This window comes from Montipora capricornis, chromosome 10, assembly GCF_036669925.1.
Source record: "Montipora capricornis isolate CH-2021 chromosome 10, ASM3666992v2, whole genome shotgun sequence".
Lineage (NCBI taxonomy): Eukaryota > Metazoa > Cnidaria > Anthozoa > Scleractinia > Acroporidae > Montipora > Montipora capricornis.
In genome coordinates this window covers 11,073,851-11,096,350 of record NC_090892.1, presented here as the reverse complement: position 1 = coordinate 11,096,350, position 22,500 = coordinate 11,073,851, and the positions used below count along the sequence as shown (strand labels likewise).

Genomic DNA, 22,500 nt, shown 5'->3' with positions numbered 1-22,500 from the left:
CATTATTGCTTTGAATTCTCATTGGTCAGCGCCTCTTCCGATTGGTCAGGGGAATGCTTTCGGAAAACCAGACTCCAACTATAAAAGGACGTTTTCACGAAATCTCACAATCTTTAGGACTGTTCTTTAAACTTAAAATTGGTCAAGAACAAATTTGACCCTTCAAAGTTGCCACTTACAAATTAAATATGACTAAATTGCCTTGAATTGCTTACATAAAGAGACCATTGTTTTTGAGTGAGAAAACGTTGTACCACACCAAAAATTCTCGGCAAATTAGGTTCAAAATCAGAACAGTCTTTCTACCTGGTGAAACCAGCCAGTCGGAATGATCAAGATTTCCCCAGCTTCTTGAGTGAAAGAAATGGCTCGCGCTTTTCTGAACTCTGGAAACCGTTTGTAGTCAGGATTAAATGCATCCATGGGACTAAAAGAAAAAAATAAAAGTCCTCTGTTAAGTCTTCTTTTGTTACTAATACATTTCCATTATATTTAGGAAGTCAAACTTTGTCGGGTCCGATCCACACTAATACCTTCTAGTTTGAAAACGTATACATCTACTTTCCTTGGCGCTTTCGCTTATTATCGGGGAAAAAACGCCCAAAAACGCAAACGAAAATGATGACTTTCGAAACTGGTTTCAAAACTGGAGACTTTAAAAACGATGACGCCCCCGCGTGGAAATGTTTTGAAAACGAATCACTGTGGTGGGTGGTGAGTGGTTGAAGATATAAGGTCGATTATTAAAACATATTTTAGACAATGTTTAACAAAACCGTGTTCTAAGCCATTTTCAATATTGCCAACAATCATATCGAAGTATTGTGTGCTGCTAATGGTAACAAGAAGGTTTGCATTCCAGGCTAGAGAGCAATTTATTTACTTAAAATATACCGCTCATAAACAAGGTCCACTGATTGTCTTAAACCGCGGCCTAAGTTAGACTTTGTTTAAATAACTGGCCCATACACTTCGAAAATGACGCCGTAAAAGGCGTGAAAGAGCTTCATGGTCACACTTTCCATTGTTTCTAACCTTTTAAGTGTGGATAGGTTAAAACGAGACGAAACTGCCAATGGCATGGACGAAAATACTACGGCAACGTCGGGAAACGAGATTAGGGACCTTAACCAAGGAAGACGACGACTCCTACGGCTACGAAAATGTTTTTTGAAAACAATATTTCCCGTCACTGTAATAATTTTGCGATTACTCCAAGTTGCTCCGCGTGGAAAATTTGATTCCACATTCCAAGAATAAAATTGGTGAGAATGGTGTGGATATTTAGAGAGAAAATTGAAGTCATCGTCAGGTGCGTCCAGTCCACACAACCTCAAATTTGATCATTTCTCACGTCGTTGTCAAGACGAGAACGGCAGAGAAATGTATCAAAATGTAAAACGCACGTGCAGGGCGTGCAGAACTATTGTTTTTTGCTAATTAAACCGTTTGTTTTGTGGTGTTTTCGTAGCCATCGTCGTCGTCGTCGTCTTGCTTAAGCTCCATATTAGGGGGTTTAAGAAACGACAACGCCAAAAAGCAGTAATATTATTGGTTAAAAGAACAAGAGTCGTGCAGCACGTGCGGCACGCATTTTAGTACATTTCCTTCACCGTACCGTGCAAAACAACACGGAGTTTAAGCAAAGAGGACGGCTACGGCAACGACAACGCCACAAAGAGTTACGGAGGCTCAAAACAGTTTGAACACTTTCAACAAATTGTACTATTTGGAAGGAACGAAACTACCAATTTTTTTTTTACTTAATGGTAATGTTAATGATGCCATATCAAACACCAGTAGATGCTTAACAAGTTGCACTCATTAATTTGACGTAACGGGTTACCATGGCAACAAAAGAGCCATCTTAAAACAGCCTTTATTATATGACTAGCTCCGTGAGTGAACAAGATGAACCAAATCCCGCGCTGTGATTGGCTACCCGACAAGGCAAGATGGAGCTATACTGCCCGCTCGAGACTTCTCGCTTGGTCCCGCAAGATCAAAGGGTCATTTTTTGGTGCTTTATCCCATATGATAAATCCTTTATTGACCAAGCTTGTTCGGTCAAGATGGCTGGATATTGGCCCCGTTCTTTTTTTTGGCGTGTTTATGGACCTCGACTTCGCCTCAGTCCATAAACACGAAAAAAAAGAACTTGGCCAATATCCAGCCATCTTGACCGAACAAGCTTGGTCAATAACCCATGTATATTTTGTCTTTAAACGCATATATCTCAAAAACGAACACAGTGATCCCCATTTTTTATTGCTGGAGAGTGATTAGTAGGCCAGGATAAAACTTTCTGCAAAGTTTAAAAAATCGCAATTGAAAAATTTTGAGGTGGCTCTGACTACGCTCCAGAGAATTTTTTAAACTTTGGAGAGAATTTTGCCTTAGCCTGCTTATCACTTTTCAGCGATAAAAAGGGGAGGTCACCGAGTTCACTTTTGATTTAAGCGCTTAACCATAACATATAGGGTGTTTCCAGATGGTTCTTTTGTTGCCATGGTAATTTATTACATCACATTAATATGTAAATCTTGTTAACCAATTATTTTTGTTTCATATGGTACCATAACATTGCCATTAAGTGAAACAGTGTTGTAGAGTTAAATCTTTCCAATAACACATTTCCCTCTAAATTGTTGAAACCGGTTTGAGCCACTACAAAACACAAAAGAATGTGAAACCACCAAATTTTATGTTTTGACGACAACATGACCTTACAACAATGAACCATTCATTTACTATTTTTACTTTAAATACACCCATTCGTACCAATCAATTTGTACAGCATGAACACAATGAAATATTGGACAGTGCTGGGGGAGAAAGTTCTCACTTACAAGTTCCCACATTCGCTTTTCATTTGTGCTGAGATGAAAACGATTAATTTTGGAAAACGAATGAAATGAAGGAACACACACTTTTAGCAATACATGTTTTAACTTTTTTTTCTTTATTTTATAAAGTCAACCACTAAACAATAAAATTATTGGTAGCATTAAGGCTCCAAACATGCATACCTGTTGTACTTCAAGCAATCCAGGGGGAAACCACATCTCTGAGTACTCTTGACGTACAACAAATGGTCTTGTCCTGGAGGATAAAGCTGTGAGGACATAAAAGACAACAATGTCATAATACGACTAAACAAATACTAGTACTAACATACAATGACCTGTTTACTAACGGTTCATGAGAAAGTTCTGTCAACTTCCATGTGACTCATGGGGAATTTGCTTTTAAGGGTCTTTGCAGCTTGGAGGTGCTCACAAATCTGTACTGACTATATTTATGAAAAATATTTTTTTAGTACGCAATAAAATAACAGCTTCGTTAGGAAACAGACAAGATAAAATTGATTACAACATTAGTGCCAATAGATCCAAAAGGGGAAGGTGTGAAACGGATTTGAGTCCCATGCGAGGATCTTTGAAGACTGCTTTTTGTTTGGCACTGCTTAATATATTGTATAGTGAATAGCTGAACAATCTCATGCCTAATTTTTATCCTGTCAGAGGCCAAACTAAGTTTGAACTTCATTCAACACAGAAAAAAAAAACAACTAAGATACAAAGTAACAAAAAAGAAAGAAAGTGGAAAGGGATCTAACAGACAACCACAAGGCTTAAACATAACACTCCCAAGTATAAACCTTAATGAGTTGTTTCTTAGGGAGAATTGGTGATAAAAGTATTTAAAGCGATGAGAAGTCAATTGACATCTCAACCTCTCAGAGGTCATTTTCAAGTAAAAAAATACAAGACACTAGTATGTTTGTGTATTTTTGGTTTTATTGTCACAAATGTATGCAATTAGTGTGAAAAAATAGAAATATAAATCTTGACAATGAGCCATAATTTGGCAAGTTATTCACACACATGTACAACTGTAATATGTTTAATTTTATTAGGGTATACAATTAGTCTTACTATATCATGGCCTTCTCCACTCTTCCTTGTTGCTTGAACATTGCAACTATTACTTAAGTAGCTAAGGTGGAGTACCTAAATAATTATATAAATGAAATGAAATGAAATAAAAATAACTGAAATAAAATGAAATGTAATATTACTTCATTTAATACTTACCTGAGAACAGCTCTATAAAGAACCTGTTGTATCTATTACAGCTCTTACCTTCCACATTTTCTTCCCTGACAAAACAGCATTTGTTCCAGTCCAGTTATAGGGATCTAAAACATAAAAAAATAATAAATAATTTATTTTCAGACCAACTGCTGGTCAACCGTTGGCTAACCCGCAATCGGGCATTCTTTTCCTTTGAAAGAAGAGAACACCAAGTCGCATGTTAACTGTCAGCCAATGCAATATGTCCTTCAAGGGCATTTTGAGTCCAGAGGTACTAAAAACTTTTGTTTTGCACCCCTTGAACTTCCTTCCAAACACATCAACAAGACGCTTGGAGTACAAACTCTATTGTCTTTGACCAGCATGGCCACCGGGTGACAAAGGTCCATTAATAATCTTTGACATTCATATCATGCATTGGTAATGTGTCAGTAGCATGATAGGTGATCATAATTACCAGAGTATTATCTACACAACCTTTTTACTTTTTTGGATTAGATTCCTTACCATTAAAACAAGTAAAACTGGTTTCTTTGACCTAATCTGTGTTCAAAATAGAAGTATCTGTTGTTCTTCCTGGATAGTTGATTGTCAAGGAGTGGCTATGAAGGCTCAACAATCTACAATCTATTGTGACTATTGTAATGATATCACAATGATATGTCTGTCAACAGAAAATCATAAAATTCAGTGAAGTAAAAAATGAAGATCCACTTAGTATGCAAAGTGTTGCTGTCGAGCTCTGCACTTTTGACTGATAATCTCACATGATTAACAACTGTCAGTCAATCAGAACTCTTCAAATATTTTTTCTGGTTATAAAAGTGATTTAAGACCATAATAAACAAAGGGCAAACAGCACCTTTCAAACATTACAAACAACTGCCCTTGAGTGTTATTTTTATTGCACAAATTTTCACTGTGCGCTGTTATAATGCATCCATGACTGACTGACAGGATACCAAAGCTTTTATGGCACATTTTTGTAATAAAATTATATTATCATCTTATACATGCTGATAGGTCTTTGTAATTAAGTTCCGGAAATTATATTAATGATATTAATAATCATCATCATTGTCGTCATTGTTAGTACCTATATGTAGTGTTGAGCGGGAATGAGCAGTGCCCCAGAGTAGCATAGCATTCCAAGGACGGATTTCCTTTGGTAACAACTGGAAAAAATCCTCCTTTAGGTGAACCTAATGAATTTAGAATGAAAACCAATTTACATGTAGTAATTCCCTTGAACTGGGCCACAAAAGGAGTGCAAAGTGCAGTTGACATAATGATCCCTGAGTGTTTAAAATATTTTGAGGATTTTTTTCAATATTGAAACATTTTTTTGCAGTCTTTGTTTTTAATTTTTATCAGTACAACTGCAAATAATTATAGAATGTTACAGGGATGATACAGTGGCAAAATAATAATATTAATATGACAAATCCTTAAATCTTGAAACATGTTTGTGACAATCTTCAAAAATCCTGAAAATAAGGATCAAAAAGGATTCCAAAAAATTCTTGCAAAGATCTTCAACTTTATTTCTCAGGTTTATTAAAAGTATTTTACAATTTTGTCACACACTGTAAACAATCTTTGCAACTCTCTGATTCATGCAGTGTGACAAGCCTTTCCCTAGAAGTTAAACAAATTGTTCGTTTTAAAATTGAACCATTCAGCACGTGAAAACCCAATGAGGACACTTGTGTCTGTGAAGGGTCAAGAAAAGTTTGTGGACTGTACATTAAATCCACATTCATTTTCCACCAGATTTACACTTGCTATTTAGGAACTTTCAAACACCTCCAGGGGCAATCATTTTTTACAGTGTGACCTAGTGTAAAATACAGTCATACTGTTGACCAAAGCAAGGTACCCTTGAAAAAATACACATGTAAACTAATGATCTTCAGCTTCAAGAGTCTTTGCAAAGGTCTTCAAAAATCTGGAAATCAAATGTGCTCCGCAAATTATGTATAACATTATCCCCAGTCTTAATCGTTACTTACAGGCTGTCCCAAATGTTGTCTCAGTTCTGGATTCGTTTCAATGAACAACTCATCTTCTAAGTACGACCAAAGCTGAGGTTGGCCTTCGTGTACATGTTGTGCAAACATCTTCAGAGGAACTGCAAACCCCTTGGCTTCCTGCAACAGGCCCTAAAAAAATAGATTAAAAGGAATGGTACATGTACCGTATCTGAAACATTGTTCACTCTACAAACTCTCACCTTTATCTAGTCTAAGAGTTTGCAAATGTGACACAACAATACCACTCCTATCATTAACATCACTTAGAATACACTCTCCCTTCCAAAAATCAACTGGCAGGATAGCTCAAGGATAGCAGTGTGCAGCACAATAATGATCCATCGTGATTTGAGTCATGTTCTTCTCAACTTAACTTTAGTTATTCGGTGACTATATGTATCATTGCCTAGTGCAAGGGTTTCAATACGACTTTGCTCACCAGGTCATCAGCATACATGTAGTGATACATGTATAATAAAGTAAGCAAAAACGATGATAAGAAGCAGGCAAAGTCACGGTAAAAAAGTGTGCGCAGCTGGTCAACTTGGCATGTGCTCGGCCCTTAAAGAACCCTCTCAGTCTGGCCTTGTAAATCATTTTGATGTTGTATTTTAAGTTACTTGTATATCACTGCTCATCAGCATGACTGTTAAACATTGCCCCTTTGTTGCAATTTCAAGATCAAACAGAGTCTTAAATTTTGTAGTAACTACAAACTGTAAGTTGTTTTTAATTTACCTCAGTGGCTTTCATTGACACTCGCTTATCTCCATAATTTTTCACAAGGAAGGATTTTGTCCATTTCATTGCTTTCCACTTTATCACCTCATCTGTTATAAGGACTGGTCTGAAAGAGACAAAACTGAAAGGTTAAAGGGGCACTGTCATGCTAAATTTAATGTTTTAGGTCAAAACTGGGTAAAAATCTAAATTTACTCTTACACTAGCTCATATGTACAGTGTACAACATTCCTGACAAGTCACTAACTAAAGATGATATGAAATATAATATGGCAGAAAGAGCTATTCGTATTTAACTTTTGGCAACTTTCAGAGGAAAACATCTCCACACTTGAAATAAATGGCCAATTGTTTCAATCCATTTCGATCCCCTCCGTCCTTGGCTGAAAACAACAAAGAATTAGCTTAAGTGCACTTCAGTAGCCATTGGCAACAAACTACAGCATTATTTTTTGGTCTTCATTGATGCAAAGACGACTTTTAGTGCTTTGAACTTTGAATAAAATAGCGTGACACTGCCCCTTTAATGATAAAATGGTCAGAGTTACGAGAAAGCAGATGACCCTTTCCTCATATCTGTCTCCGAAAACAAACAGGGAGCAAGTAGAAAATAGGGAAACAATTTCTGGGTAAGAGTCAACCATATTCTTGAGGAGCATGACTTTGAGTTGATAAAATTTGATGAATGAAAATTAATTTGGGTTGTAATAATCTAAAAGGGAAACAAACCCATCACTGACGGAGCCACCCAGCTTTTTCACATATTCTGACTCCATCCACACAACACTTCAACGTGATAATGTAGTTTATTTGTGAAACTTCAGTCGGTCTGCTTTAACAGAAACTGACTCCTTAACAAACCAGATATTACAAAACCTTACAAATACGTGTAGCAATTGAATCTGTGCCGTCATGCTGTGCAAGATACAAATAACCACTAAAACCACCCTTTTGAAGTACCCAAAAACATACACTGTAATTATGGAAATGTGTACTATTCCACATCTCATGCAGCAGCACCAGCCCTCAGGGAATGGGTACTCTTACTTAACAATAGGAAAAAAATATGGTAACAAATACAAATTCCAGATATAATTATATTATAAAGTAAACTTAACTTGTAATAAGCAAAAGACAGTTGCATGTACCACCGAAACTGACAGACAGAATGTATACCTGCCAAATTTTTTCAATTTATTGGCGTGACATTTTTTCCCTGAGAGTGCCAGGATTTTTCGTGGGGCTCCAATGATAATTATCCGAAGATGTCTGAAGACTTCCAAAGATGTTGCGAAGACTTCCGAAGACTTCTAGCCAGTACATTGATCAATGCTTTGAATATTTATAAGATAATACATAGCTCGTCTAAAGACTGGTAATATTCAAACTGGCCATTTTAAAACCAGAGCAATTTAGGAATAAATGTTGAGGTAGTTATTTAGTAAGAATCATATCAATGTACGTTGTATTACATTATTTCTAAAATTACCAGCAAAAACAGCGATATCTTTCTTATACGAGTGGAGTTCACGATTGTTTAAAAATAACTCATCGACAACAAGTGTTCAGATGCCAAATAAAGCCCCAGCTGCTCTGGTTACAGGAGGTTCATAAGATGGTATTGCAGTCTGCTACCTTTTATTTGGGTAAGCCCTTTATTAGTCAATATTATTATTTCCACCAGGAGGTTTTGAAACAATCATGTTTTCCAGCTAGGTCTACAATCTTTTCTGCATAAGAGAATTGGGAGAAAATCGATCATTCACACATTCACACATTCAAAATGTGTCAGTCAATGCTGTAATGGCTCCCACGTTTCTACCAGGCATGAAAAATTGGAACACAGGTGTGAGCAGGCGTGACATCGAAGTTTTTGATCCACAGGTGTGACAATCACACATTAGGTGTGACACTTGGCAGGTATAAGAATGACGAGAATCTCCTGCCAAGCCATGACATAGTCCTACTCTATCCCGTAACTCCTATGGGCCTCTGTATCATGCCGTCCTACTCAACTGTCAGAAACCACACATAATGTCACGGTGGCCATTGCCGGTGTACCTTAATAATGAAAAATTGGTCAAGTTGGAGTACCTAATCAGTCCTCAAGGAATTGAATTCCACTTTCATAGAAATATTTCCTTTTTGTTTAATAATTGTATACCAAATATGGCTGCTGGTCACGTGAGTGAAAGAGATCTATAGCAGTATCCTCTACAATAATGCAGCTTAATGTTTAAAGCAATAATAGTCCTCATTAACATCATACTATATTATAATACAATAATGTTATGAATCTAAATTTTAAGGAAATTAAAAAAAGGGCTCATCAGCAAGGAGGGTTTTGTTACTTTTTCTTTTTAACAGTACAGTTGTACATCCTACTGCCCAGTACAGAGAACTGGTGAAAATAGCATATTGGTATTAATAGTTTTACTTGATATATGCTTAATTTTTAAAGGTAGTTTTGCACGACCCTACAAGATTGTAGCTTTAAATCTCATTGTTCTTAAATAAAGTTATACAGTGTACTTACTTACTTACTCACTTACTTAATTAATATACAGTCACATACAATGTTTAGATGCATGCTCTATTTGATGACAGGCTTAATTCTTCAATCTTTTTTTAAATAATCGTTTCCAGGACTTCCTTAAGCTTCAAACAGAGCAATCAGAAATACTACATGGATAAATGGGGTACATTGGAGTAAAACCAGTAATTAAGTCTCACTCATAGTCATTGGCTTAGAGGGGAGAGGGGGACACAGTTTTTGAGTGGATGTAGAGGTTGTTAATTTTTAATATTCGACTATGGTTTCTGATCTACTAAATCTTTGCATAACATTCAAGCTTAAAATGTTCAATTCTCAAATACTGCATAATTTCACCTCCAAACTATTTTGGTGACATTTCCACTTAGTTCTTTCACCAAACGTCAGGCAACTCACACGTAGGAAAGAAACTTTACACAACACCCTCCACAACCCCCTCCCCACCCCAGCCCCCAGATGCGCCACTTTTCCTCCTCCTCCAAAGTGTCACACCTGAAAAAACAGCATCTTCCACCTCGCCTCCAAATCACAGCTGGGACAACAATCAAAACCAGAAAAAACATTACACGTACCTTTTGGCGTCAAAGCAATGGATGAACTCTTCAAGGCTTAAATTTGAACGGCGATCGATGGAGAATTCGTCTCCGAAATTGCATGGAAAACTCACATTTTCAAGAATATCAGGATGTTGTAAACTGAAATATCCGTCAAACTTCAGTACACGTAAAAAAGAGCTTAGGTTTTGTTTCAACGAAAACACTAATCCACCACTTAGTACAAGTAAAATTGAACACGCAGTATATTTCAAAAGGTGATGAGTCCTGAAGTTCTCCTCTTTGATTGCCTTCGCACTTGACGGAGTGACTTCCTTGTTGTTCTGATAGCGTGACGTATTCGAAGCATTTCTCCTTTTCTCGAGCTGTCGAAGAGTTGAGCCTTTGGTCATGCCGATTTTCAAAACCAGTGCAGCAGTTACTTTCTCACATAGCTCAGTCCTTTCTTTTTCCGAGGATAAAATAGTGTTTATTCACAAGAGAAACTTTCAGGGAGCCCGAAGTTCGCCCGAGGTGGGTACCGAGGCTACCGAGGCTAGATCTAGTCATGTGACTGACACACAGGCTCATGATTGGATACTATTGTGATTGCATGACAAGTTTCTTTCCCGCTCGTTTTTTAAATATGGCGGATAGTTTGTAACTACATTTTGCGTAAAAGCATAGACGAGATGCAAAGATCTACTCGTATGGAGCGGGAACTTAACATTCTTACCAAGGAACCTCCGCCTGGGATTTCGTGTTGGATGATTAATGATCAAATTGACAAACTTGAAGCAGGTTTGTTGAAATTTGCTTCCTCCAAGAGTGAATAGAGTTTTCTTGAGCTATAAATGACCATTCATTTCGCCATTTCGCTGCTATTAATAGAAATTCAAGGTTCTGACGGAACACCTTACAATGGTGGCTCGTTTAGGCTTGAAATTAATGTTCCTGAGAGGTATGTGAATCAACACTTCTCGTTTTAGATCATGATCAGTGACAAGTTTTATTTTTATATTAGGAGACAATTATTGTACGTTTTCTGCAGATATCCATTCTATCCTCCTAAAGTGCGCTTTGTGACGAAAATCTATCATCCCAACATTGATGGAAATGGACGGATTTGCCTTGATACCCTTCAAATGCCTCCAAAGGTAAGAGAAATATGAATCGTTCAAATTCGCTCGGCCACAGCATGGGCCAAAAGCTGTGTTTTTATGCCTTGCATGTGCCTCTCCCATTCTTGCGAAGACATACACATTTTCAATTCCTGATATTCCTTTGCTAAAACCATTTATAACATAATTTGATGTGACAAAAACACTTAAAACAAAAGAGATCGAGAAGTGTTCCTGTGTGCTTAGTTACCTGGCCTTTAAATGAAAGTGAGGCAGGTGTTGACCTTGTTATGATACAGACCTCCCTCCTTTTCTTATGTTAATGATGTTGTTGTCATGCGAATAAGTAAGTATGTACGTAAAAAAAGCAGTGAGGTTCCTCTCAAAACAAGGTCAACTCCAGCCTCACTTTCATTTAAAGGCCAGGTAACTAAGCACACAACTGTAAAATGGTCTATTGTCTCGTATAGACACCCGAGAATTGAGGGACAGTTGTAGCTAAGTTACCTGGCCTACGAATGGAAGCGAGGCTGCCGGTGACCTTGTTTTGATACAAACCTCCATGCTTTTGTAGTGTTTAATAATACGGACTAGTTAGAATTACAACAACACAATTTACATCATAATAGCAGTGAGGAATGAATCAATACAAGGTCACCAACAGCCTCGCAGCCATTCATAGGCTAGGTCGCTGAGCAAACAACTATTGGTGAGACATCACACCATTTTTCAACTAGGGTCAAGGAACATCTGTTGACTGTCAAGAATTCTCATGTACAAAAACACCTTATTACCTCACCTGGATGCAAACAAAAGTGCACTCCTAGTTGTTTTACAATCATAGAGATCATAGAGATGCTTATAGTCTTAAACTGAAAGAAGCCATCTATATTTCGCATTTAAAGCCAGAGCTAAACTTGCAGTTTCTGCATAATAATAATTTTTGTTTTTTGTAAGCAACCTGTTTAACACTTGTGCATGCACATATGTTATGTTATACAACTTTGTATCATCTTTTCAAAATGTAAGCGTCATCGTAACCAAATTTAAATTTTAACATCCTCCAATTATTTTAACATAGATAAGAGAGAGAGGTTTGTAGATTTAAATTAAAATGATGATGGGCATGAGTAATGCCAAAACATGTCTTTAAAAAGTTGGTTTGTGTGTCTTTAATAATAATAACAACACTAATAATAATAATAATATAATAATAATAATAATAATAAAAGGTTAAATTTATATTTACCAAGCAATCATTGTAGCTATTAATGGGCATGTCAACTATTATTCTGCCTGTTAAGTGAGGTGTTACACCAATTAATGGAAACTCATGTACCAAGTTAAAAATTTATATTTCTCTATCAACAGGGAGCATGGAAGCCAGCATTAAATATTTCAACAGTGCTTACTTCGATACAGCTTCTGATGGCAGAACCCAACCCCGATGATCCTCTTGTGCCGGAAATTGTAATGTTTGTTTTGTTAATGATAGAATGGTTTACAATTGAGTGTCGTAAAACAAATACAAAAGTAATGACCTAAACCAATCAGAGAAGGTGCAAACAAGGCAATGAACCAATCCAAATTTTGTAGCAATCTCATGCAACTTGCTCAATGCGCGGGAAAAATTGCGTGACTGTGCAAGTTGGCATTGCTTTTGATTTTCCTTCTCATTGGTTGATAAACTGGCAGGGGATTTTTAAACCAATCACCAAGCATAGCAATAATTTATTTTTGCAGTTGTGTAATTACTTTCAATAGTCATTTGAAAACTGCTCTAATAGTAATTTATAGATTTAGCCAAGTTTAAAAGCAGAGCCTCTTGTGTTATTTATCCTTACAATAAGTTAACTTGGCTTGAGCCTGCAATCTAATCGAAAACCAGTGCCTGGACAGTGGTCAACTTAAAAAAGCAGCTGGCCTTGGTGAGCTTTAAACTTGAGCCCATGATATGGTCGCATGATACTGGTCAGCAGATACCTTGTTTTGACAGGTGTCAATTAGCCATAATATGGATGTCCAATATCAAAGATGTTTCCATCAAAAAATGCAGCCATACCACAGATTTTCACAGTGGTATACATGGAGGGGTGGACGTACACTGTATGCACGGTTGTATGGTCCCAAAACCAAGTTTTCTTGCACAGATGGGTTACCATCTTTTCTTACCAATGGTGCTCTGCGTGCTAGTAATAACAATGATGATGATTATAATTATATAACAAGTAAATCAAGTCAAGTAAACCAGACCATATTGAGTGTTGGTTTTTGAGGAGAGAGCAAAACCAGAGAACCTACAATCTTGTACATGTACAGCAGAGAACCAGCAAACTCAACCCACATATGACTCCAAGTCCAGGAATTACGTAAACATCCTAGGCACACTGGAGGCCAGTGTCCTCACCGATGTTCCAAGCATTCTTCCCAACAAATTAAATGCTCTGATCACTCAACTCAAGTTATGGGGCAAATAATCTCACCCTGTACATCCTAGATCAGAGCAATGAAATGAAGAGACTCATTATTTGGTAGGTTATTGGAACCAGTAAGTGGCTCCTGTTACTGGAGCACTCTGATTTTTTCCAAATATCCCTGAGTCACCATAAAAAGTACATCTATCCATGCACGTACCAGGATTAACATTTACAATTTATCATTCACTACATTGGACAGTTTTCTGTCCTTGAATTATATCAGGACAGTTGTCACTTAAACTAGGTTAAGAACCTTGCTCTCCAAAGTCTATGATTGTATAATCTGTGAGGCCTGGAGCTGCTTTTAAAAACTTTAATCCAACTAGCTTTCACTGATCTACGCCATCGTCATCTTACAATGCTGCAGATTGGCAAACGCTTGGATTAGAGTTTTCTAAAGCGGACCAAGGCCTCACAGTTAGTTCATTTACCTAAAATATGCTGTTAAAGGCTCAGTGGTAGTGGACCTGAAAAGTCACTTTATCTTCAGATTGGCTTTATGCATGCAGCTAATTCTCGCTTGCTATGTTGCTCTTACGTCATACCTACAGACAACAAATTTTATATACGTAGAATTGACGTCATACCTACAGACAATAGTTTATGCATGCAGAAGTGACATCACCTAACACACTAACCAGCAGAAAAGAGGAAAGAAGACTCTGCCAACCGCAGAAACATTCTTTGATTTGCTGCTCATCCAAAGAAATTGATGAGTCAGTCCTCTAGTCTTTACAAGTGCAGCTCAGGAATATGCATAATAAAACAATAATAATTATTGGACTTGGTTTTCACATGATAGCGATAGTTTAATATGAAGACCCCAGTTTGTGTTATCCACCTCAGCCAACAACACAAACTTTGGTCTTGATATTATCGCTATCATACTCAACCTCATCCAAAGACTTTTCATGTTCTTTTTGCATTTCTAGTCTGAAGAATTCAAATACAATAGACCACAGTTTGTTCAAAAAGCAAAAGAATGGACTCAGCAATATGCAATAGGCCACAAAATAACAGCTGCCTCTGGAAAGGTACCTAACATGTCAAATAGCGTTCATGAACCGTCAATATAATTTCATGTGATAAAATTAATGTATGTAATTCATTCTGGAGTGTTACAAATATGCGAGCTAGCGAGCCAGCGAGGCATGAACAAAAACATGGGAGCCACGCAGTTATTGAAAGCTAACCGTTTTAAAGTAGGTGCTGTTTGTCATTGCTATTTGAAATGGGTGCTTAGACTTAAATGCAAGTCAACATGCCTCGCTGGTTTGCAGATTGTGTCTCCCCTTTGTTCTGTTTGGGTATTAGGGAGTTTAAACAGTGGCGGTATAGTCAGGCCCAAGAACACCTGTGACAAGAGAAAGGTTAAATCAGCTGAAATAGTGGCTTTCCACACTCCACCTTAAGTGAGGTCACATTCCTCCTGTCCCCTGCTTAAGCAATGTTGGACAAAAAACAAAAATCAGGGGCCGGTAGCTCGAAGCCTGGTTAGCACTAACTGTTGGTTAAGAGGTATCAGAACCTATATGTTTCCATGGTATTTAACGCCGGTTAGCGCTATGCAACTATGCTTTGAACAACCGACCCCAGGGGTTTAACCCTTTGACTCCCAAACCGGCCTGAAGCAGCCAGACTTAAGTATTTTACTCTATCAAATGCCAGATGATTTAACTCGTTACTAGGGAACCCCTGGGAGTCAATGTCAAGAATATTTTAGAGCATATTTGACGAGAAATCATAACTCTCTCTCCAAATATTCTGTTCATTCATGGATGATTGTGGTTTTGCATATTAAGAGTTTGGGTACTGCAGGGTTCTGTTTGCAGTAGTTAGTTGGTGGGGTTGCTAGGGTTGTTTGCTGAACTAGTCTCAAGAGGCACTGAAATGGCTGAACCTGATGACTTGACTTCCACTGTGATTACATTAAGACAAAATACAATAGAAAATCTAGCAATTTCAGTTTTAAGTGGACAAAAATCTGGGACCACAATAATTTTAAGTATTTTACAGTCCTTTTTACATTTTCTTAAATCTAAAGATATAAATAACTGCCTGAAATAACACTGAAAACAATCTTCCATGGGAACAAGAAAGAAACTGAAATTTCAAAGTTCAGAGAAATTGTGCAAACACAGGTAAAATTTCAACAAGTAAATGCACCTGCATGTGTTGCTTGTGCTTATGCCTGCGTCGCTAGTGAAAATCAGGCCTTACAGAAGTTTGCAATACAATGTGTATAGTCTTAGTAACCATAATTACTACTAACTATAGTGTAACTTGTAAAGGTTCGTTACCTTTTTGTCATCTAACCAACTCACTATTTTCCTCACTAAACAGGAATCTTCATTTGGGTCACATGAAGAAATTGTTGAAAGCAGTGACTCAGCTGATGACAGTAGTGATGAAGAAAATGAAGCGCATCCCCCTCGTGGTGTCAAGAGGGTGTCCACCTCACCACCCCCTCCCCCAAGGGAGTGCAAAGTACTCAAACAGATCAATACATAGACTGCGCAAATTGTCAATGCTGAATGTCATCTCCTCACAGCTGAAGGGATTAAAGCAAGAGTGTGTATTGGTTTTCTTTGTTTCGTGTTTTCTGGTCTTGAGATAGCAAGAATTGGTGACAGGTGCTGCGGCCATCGAAAGTTCCAAGAGGTGGCAACCTCATTGAGAAGGCACATGGACAAATCACAAAATCATTTACCCATTGACTCCGAGGGGTGAAATGTCCCCTATGCTTTTTGAAATGTATTACGTTTCTCCCCCCCGTTGTCTGTAACTTAACACGACCACATCTCAAGTTTTACTTAAAATGTTACCACACAACGGCAAATGAAGCATTTTTGATTAGCTTAAACATTTAGTTCATGTAAACGGTAAAGTTCTGTTATAGCTTAGTTTGAAGACGTTGAAAGAAAACTGAAATAATAGAGAGATTTTGCGCATCGTTTCCGGCGAACAGCAGACGGAAATTTTCGTTTTGCCCCAATAGGTGGCCTTCACGTTTCGTCATCGCCTCCAAGTTGATAGTCTCACATTAGCTCCTTTCGTTCGTCCACTAACAAGTGTACATTTACGTCATGGCTTCACTTGATTTCATATCCGCAGTAAATATGTGATTCATTTCATATATCATTTCATCATTGATTCATTCCTCACGGGAACATTGGAACCCACAAATGACCAGCTCCCAACGTCAGTGGCTTCATAGCTCAGTTGGTTAGAGCGTCGCACCCGGTATCGCGAGGTCACGGGTTCAAACCCCGTTGAAGTCCTGAAATTTTCAGGCTTCTTTACGCAATTTCAAAAATTGCGTTCATAACTGCGAGGATCGTAGCTTCACTTGATTTCATATCCGCAGTTCATATATCATTTCATCGTTGATTGTTATCTTTGTTGCAAACCATCTGTTTCACTTCGATTTCTGCTTGTTTTTTATTGTTGTCTAAACGTATCAACCTACCTCCCAAAAAAGAGACAAAAATAAGAGAACTTGGATTGTTTTATTAAAAACACAACAGTCTACCTTTTGCTGTTTCACAAAACTCAAAAATGGTGAGATCAAGCATCGTGTTCACAGGGAACGAGAAAGCAGGTTGCTGCTTGTCAAGAAAGCAAGAAACTTCGGTCATTTTAACTTTTCTGCCTCTCTTCACAAAGTGCTCGATATCTGAATGCAACATGCAAAAAATAAGCCAAAAAATCAACGACCTTTTCTTCGTGTTATTGTATTGCAAAACGCAAACCTCAGCCTCACGTTTACCGCAAACGGGCTGGTCTTTCGTATACCGGATCCAAAATAATTAATGTCCATAAAACAAAAGAACAAAGCGAACATAAGCTTAACAATACCTAATTAGCAAGGCCTTAGAGGAATAACAATGGTTTTGACTCGTAAACGCGATGCAAAATTTCTCGATTGACAAAAAAGTGTTTAAAATGACGTTTTCTGTGAGGTCGCGTCGTAGATATTATAGGGTCTTTTTAAGGAAGATCTACGACGGTAACGTTGACGAGAACGTCATTTCAAAGCATGAATTTGGTTTTATCAACGGAGTTGATAATGTAAATTGGCCACCGTACAGAGATTCTAAAAGCTGACGTTTCGAGCGTTAGCCCTTCGTCAGAGCGAATCGAGGAATTATGAGTTACGTGTAGTTTTTATAGTAGAGTAGGAGCTACGCTATTGGTGGTAACATGGCATAGCCGGCCACCATCGCGCCCAACAATTTGATCGACAGTCATCACTACAAACGTCACAAAAAGATAAGAATGACAGAATTCCATTCACCCTCACTTTCCATCCTCATAATCACGCAGTCAAAAGCATCATTCTTAATAATTTTAAATTACTCCAAAATGATCCCGAGACTGGTAGAATCTTTTCGCAACCTCCACTTATTTCATTCAAACGCGACAAAAACGTGGGCAACTTTTTAGTTAGAAGCGCGCTCAAAACTAACGAGCAACCCGGCACTTTCAAATGCGCGCGCTCACGTTGCAAAACTTGTCTTTTCATTGTTAACACTAGCAATATATCGGGACCTAAGCGATCTGTTAAGATCACCGATCGTTTCACATGTACCTCCGCAAATGTCATTTATTGCATAACCTGTACGTTATGCAATAAATTATACATTGGCGAGACAGGTAGACGACTAGGTGACCGATTCCGCGAACACCTTCGCGATGTTGAGAAGAGTCACAAAGATGCATCTAAGCCAGTCGCTCGTCATTTTAATCTCCCTAACCACTCCAAAAACACTTAAAAACACATGGCGATCAGCGGCCTTTCCCTACATCTAGGTACGACGGAAATAATAAGAGTCTTTATTTCATCACAAGATAAAACTACATATCTTATGTCACAATAATTATATAAAATTGTTTAAAAATATTATATCATTACAGTAAATGCAGCTTAAAAATCAACCTATTAACAAACGTGTTCATAAAACGCTCTGTATTAATTTTCGGGCGTGCGCAGCCTTTTTTCCTAAGATTATGTACATAAGTCTTCTGGACAGGAGTGATGTGTTTCAGTGGGTGGCAATCCGTTGATCTTAATTTCTTTAAAATGTTTCGATCTTGTTTAATTAATAGGTTCTTGATAGAAACTGGAAATGAAATGAAACGGCGTTTATGGCATCGGTCTAAAAAATTTTGTACAACTGTAAGGTCGGACTCCGATGCCCCATAGACTGCAAGAGCATAATTAAAATTCGGTAAAACAATGGAAATAAAAAGGTGATCTATCTCTGCCTGAGAGTAGTGTTCCTTTCTTAATGTTCGTAGGACATGTAAACACTTATTTGCTTTAACAAGCTTAGTTCTAACATGCTCATTAAATTTCCCGTCACTCTGTAAAGTTACTCCTAGTAAAGCCACAAGAATCTGGAACAAAATTCATCTTCCAAATCGGCACCCTTAATCCTCACGGTATTAACGAACGCTTTTCATTTACATGTAACTAATATATTCCTATTTTTCACGTTGCCATGTTACCACCAATAGCATAGCTCCTACTCTACTATAAAAACTACACGTAACCCATAATTCCTCGATTCGCTCTAACGAAGGGCTAACGCTCGAAATGTCAGCTTTTAGAATCTCTGTACGGTGGCCAATTTACATTATCAACTCCGTTGATAAAACCATATTTTTGTATACTACTTCCCCGCCGACGCATCACCACAGTTTCTTTACAAACTACCCCCTTCATTTAAAAATATGACTTTGCAAACGGTGAATAAACGTGTAACGGAGACGCCAACGAAGTCACAAATTTGGATATTTAATGGTGAAAAACAATTAGCTTTGCACGTGCGTTTTTCATTTTGTCCATTTCTTTGCCGTCGTCTGCAAAACAAAACGTTAAATAGCCAAGTTTTTCAAATTTGACCAGTGTCATTTTGAGGAACTACCACACCCTTGTCATATTAAAAAGGTTATTAAAAAGGTTGAAATAGTCATGAAGTGATTGCCATAACGAGAATTTTGAGGCTACATTCACACGGTACCGGACGAATTTTCGACCGGTTGAAAAATTGACCGTTTACTCTGTTCGCACGGAACTGTGCAATATTTTTGCTCTGTTCACACGAAATTGACGAACTGGATGAAATTTTAACGTTTGTCAGTGGACTTACAAGCTGCTCATGCGCAGAGGGCTATTTCCAAGATCCAAAATGGCGCCAAAAAAGAGAAAGGTTGAAGATAGCGGCAATGAGGCCAAAGATACGACACCTGAAAGCACTGAAAGAGATAAATATTTTACATGGACAGATGAAGAAACGGCTTTATTACTGAAAGTTGCGATATCGTACAAAACAGAGAAAACGACCGAGGGAAAAGGTTGGGAGTCAGTGAAAACAAGGTCCGATAGATAGTACAATGTTACAACTACTTGTTTTTCAACACCAATGGGTGATCTCATATTTGTAGACTGCTTTAGTAGAAAAGGTCTGACCTGATCACATAATTTCATGAAATTTTCTTTAAACATTCGAAAGTTTTCACGCCACTCTTCTGCAAGGACAATGTTATTTACAAAATTCTCCCACCAGAGAGATGTTCTTTCCGGTCTCACCCAATATTTTCTCTTTTTCGTTTTGGATTATGGATAGCTAAACGACGTTTTTGGATACGGCGTTCTGCTTGTAAAAGGGCACTAACACAGTGTCTTCTTCCAAAAAGGCCATTTGAATGATGATATTTTCCATCAACGCCGTGATGTTTCCGAGAAGAGCGATTAAGATGGCAGCCTCAGTGTTTTCTTCTTCCAGCTGAGCAGCCTCGCATTCACGTAACCAAGCCTTTACCGTGGAAAAAAATGGACGTTTATGGTGTTCAGACGTGTTCAGAGCGCGCCGGTCAAATTTTCGACCGCACTGGCTAAATTTTCGCACGTTTAGCGTAGTTCCGTGTGAACGGAACCCCTAAATGAACGAATTTTCAACCGGTAGAAAATTCGTCCGGTACCGTGTGAACGTAGCCTCATGAGATGACGTTCCCGTTGCCGTCACGGCATATAATCCATGTTAACTTTCAATATAGTCTCCCTATATATATTCCATGTATGGTATCTCTCTATAACTCATAGCCATGTCTACTTGAGGGCCTTCTCCTACTTGAAGTTCTTCTACCGTCGTCTTTGCTTCGTCGTTACTTAATTAAAACTCATTTCCAGACCGTGCGCGGAAAATGTGACGAATTTGGCTCACAGGGTTCGTACGCGTCTTGAAAACCCTTGAATTTTGAGAGTACATTTTCAAGGCCTTGAAAGTCCTTGAAAATCTCTCCTCTTCATTTCTGGTCCTTGAAAGTCCATGAATTTTTTCTGACCCGCATTTTTAATGTTTGAAAACTTCAGTAAAAGTGATCAGTCACTCAAGTCATGTTGTACAAACACAATGAGCTGTGGGGTCGACAATGGTTACCAGTGCCTTTGCATTATTGTCATGCACGTACGTTATGGAAAATGAACAAGAGCAAGAATTATACTGTCAGACTATTTCCATGGGTGAATTCTTCGACGTAAATGAAAAAGAGGTCCTTAAAAGTTCAAAATTCGACCCTTGAATGTCCTTGAATTTTTGGTCTGAAAAAGTGTACGCACTTCTGTGCCAGTCGTGACCACTGCTACCCTGTCTTTGCCATCGCCATTGTCATCACAGCCTCTTTCTGGACCTTCTTTTTCCGCCGGGACATTTTATTCGACCCGCCCAGCAACATGTGCATCAATTCGTGTCCCACCCCCTCAGCCCAGGGCTCCAGCCTCCCCCCCCCCCCCCCCCCCCCCCCGGCAACCGGTAAGGGAAAAGAGAAACGTAGCTCTCAAGCTGCAAAGGAAGATGCTCAAGATAGTGGAAGAGGTGCTTCAGCAGCAGCTGATGCACTGTTCCTTATTTATGAAGATCCAGATCCTGGCAATCCCCTCCCTACTTTTTCTGCCCCTGACTTCGCTCCGGCTAGGCCAGTTGGTACGCACTTTGAGGGTCCTCATCCCAGAAACACAATGGTAAAACCTATTGAATTTTTCTATTTGTTTTTTACCCGGCCCAAGAAATTGTAAATAAGATTGTTTTGCATACCAACACTTGTGCCTACATTCACATTACCCACGATACCAGCCAGAAGTGCACTAATCTTGATGGAAGCTGGAGGGAGACGACATCAGATGAGATTTACCTACCGGCTTATTGCCGCGTTAATTTATTTTGGTTTAGTCAACGTAACGGGTGAGGTAGTGTTAGTTCCACAATGAACTTAGCAATCCTATACTAAAATTCACTAGAAAATTCACTTCCAAATTACATCCAAAGTGAACGAAAACTTGCACTAAACGTGTACGTACGAAAAACGTGTACATTGAAAAAACTGTTGGACGATTTTCTGAAATTAAGAAGACGCGTGAAATTCCCTAAGGGGATTCACGTGATACAAACGAAACAAATAGGAAATAGGTAACTATAACAAAGGAACCGGAAATCGATAGCCATAGGTAGACAAATGTTGGAGTACATCTACTCTTTACCACGGACTCTGGGCCAGCAGGGTACGATTCCAGGCCCTCATAGCATTATTGCATGTGGTGGACCCCATCAATGAGGCTGCTGCTAACAAGTTGCGTAAAGTAGAGGGATTTTTCAATTATTTTAAGTCAAGGTGTGTTTTGTCACATCAACCACGGAAACTATAACCTGCGATCAGGCCCATTTTTAGCTTCGCCCATATGTTCTCTTATGTCGCCGCTCGCTAAAATTGTTCGTTTCGCCAACTCGACATTACGTACCACGCGAAACTAAAATACAGCCTGATCGCAGGTTACGGAAACTAGCTTGTCGCTATCAATGAGCGAATGGTCAAGTCACGCCACAAGTCGGGCTTTCAGCAATACATAAAGGACAAGTCCACTAAATGGGGAATTAAGTAATGG

General features: G+C 38.4%; 2 protein-coding genes and 1 non-coding gene across 3 annotated transcripts in view; 2 read left to right on the top strand and 1 right to left on the bottom strand.

The window, feature by feature from the left end:
- LOC138019169 (uncharacterized) overlaps positions 1-10,514 on the bottom strand; it is an 18,984-nt gene extending 8,470 nt beyond the window's left edge. Inside the window, exons 1-7 of the mRNA XM_068865866.1 lie at positions 9,998-10,514; positions 6,869-6,977; positions 6,110-6,259; positions 5,194-5,299; positions 4,146-4,201; positions 3,030-3,115; positions 307-427 (exon numbers count right to left, since the gene is read on the bottom strand). Coding sequence (XP_068721967.1) covers positions 307-427; positions 3,030-3,115; positions 4,146-4,201; positions 5,194-5,299; positions 6,110-6,259; positions 6,869-6,977; positions 9,998-10,371 — 1,002 coding nt within the window. The 5' untranslated portion in view covers positions 10,372-10,514. The remainder of the gene's footprint in view (positions 1-306; positions 428-3,029; positions 3,116-4,145; positions 4,202-5,193; positions 5,300-6,109; positions 6,260-6,868; positions 6,978-9,997) is intronic.
- Positions 10,515-10,588: 74 nt separating this feature from the next.
- On the top strand, positions 10,589-16,139 carry LOC138019170 (ubiquitin-conjugating enzyme E2 T-like). Its single transcript, XM_068865867.1, has 6 exons — positions 10,589-10,759; positions 10,850-10,919; positions 11,010-11,115; positions 12,451-12,549; positions 14,489-14,590; positions 15,900-16,139. The coding sequence occupies exons 1-6, from the start codon at positions 10,651-10,653 to the stop codon at positions 16,065-16,067; spliced, it is 654 nt and encodes a 217-aa protein (XP_068721968.1). The 5' UTR covers positions 10,589-10,650; the 3' UTR covers positions 16,068-16,139.
- Positions 16,140-16,763: 624 nt separating this feature from the next.
- Positions 16,764-16,837, top strand: Trnap-cgg (transfer RNA proline (anticodon CGG)). The gene has a single exon. It is a non-coding gene; the product is annotated as a tRNA-Pro (tRNA).
- The last annotated feature ends 5,663 nt before the right edge of the window (positions 16,838-22,500 follow it).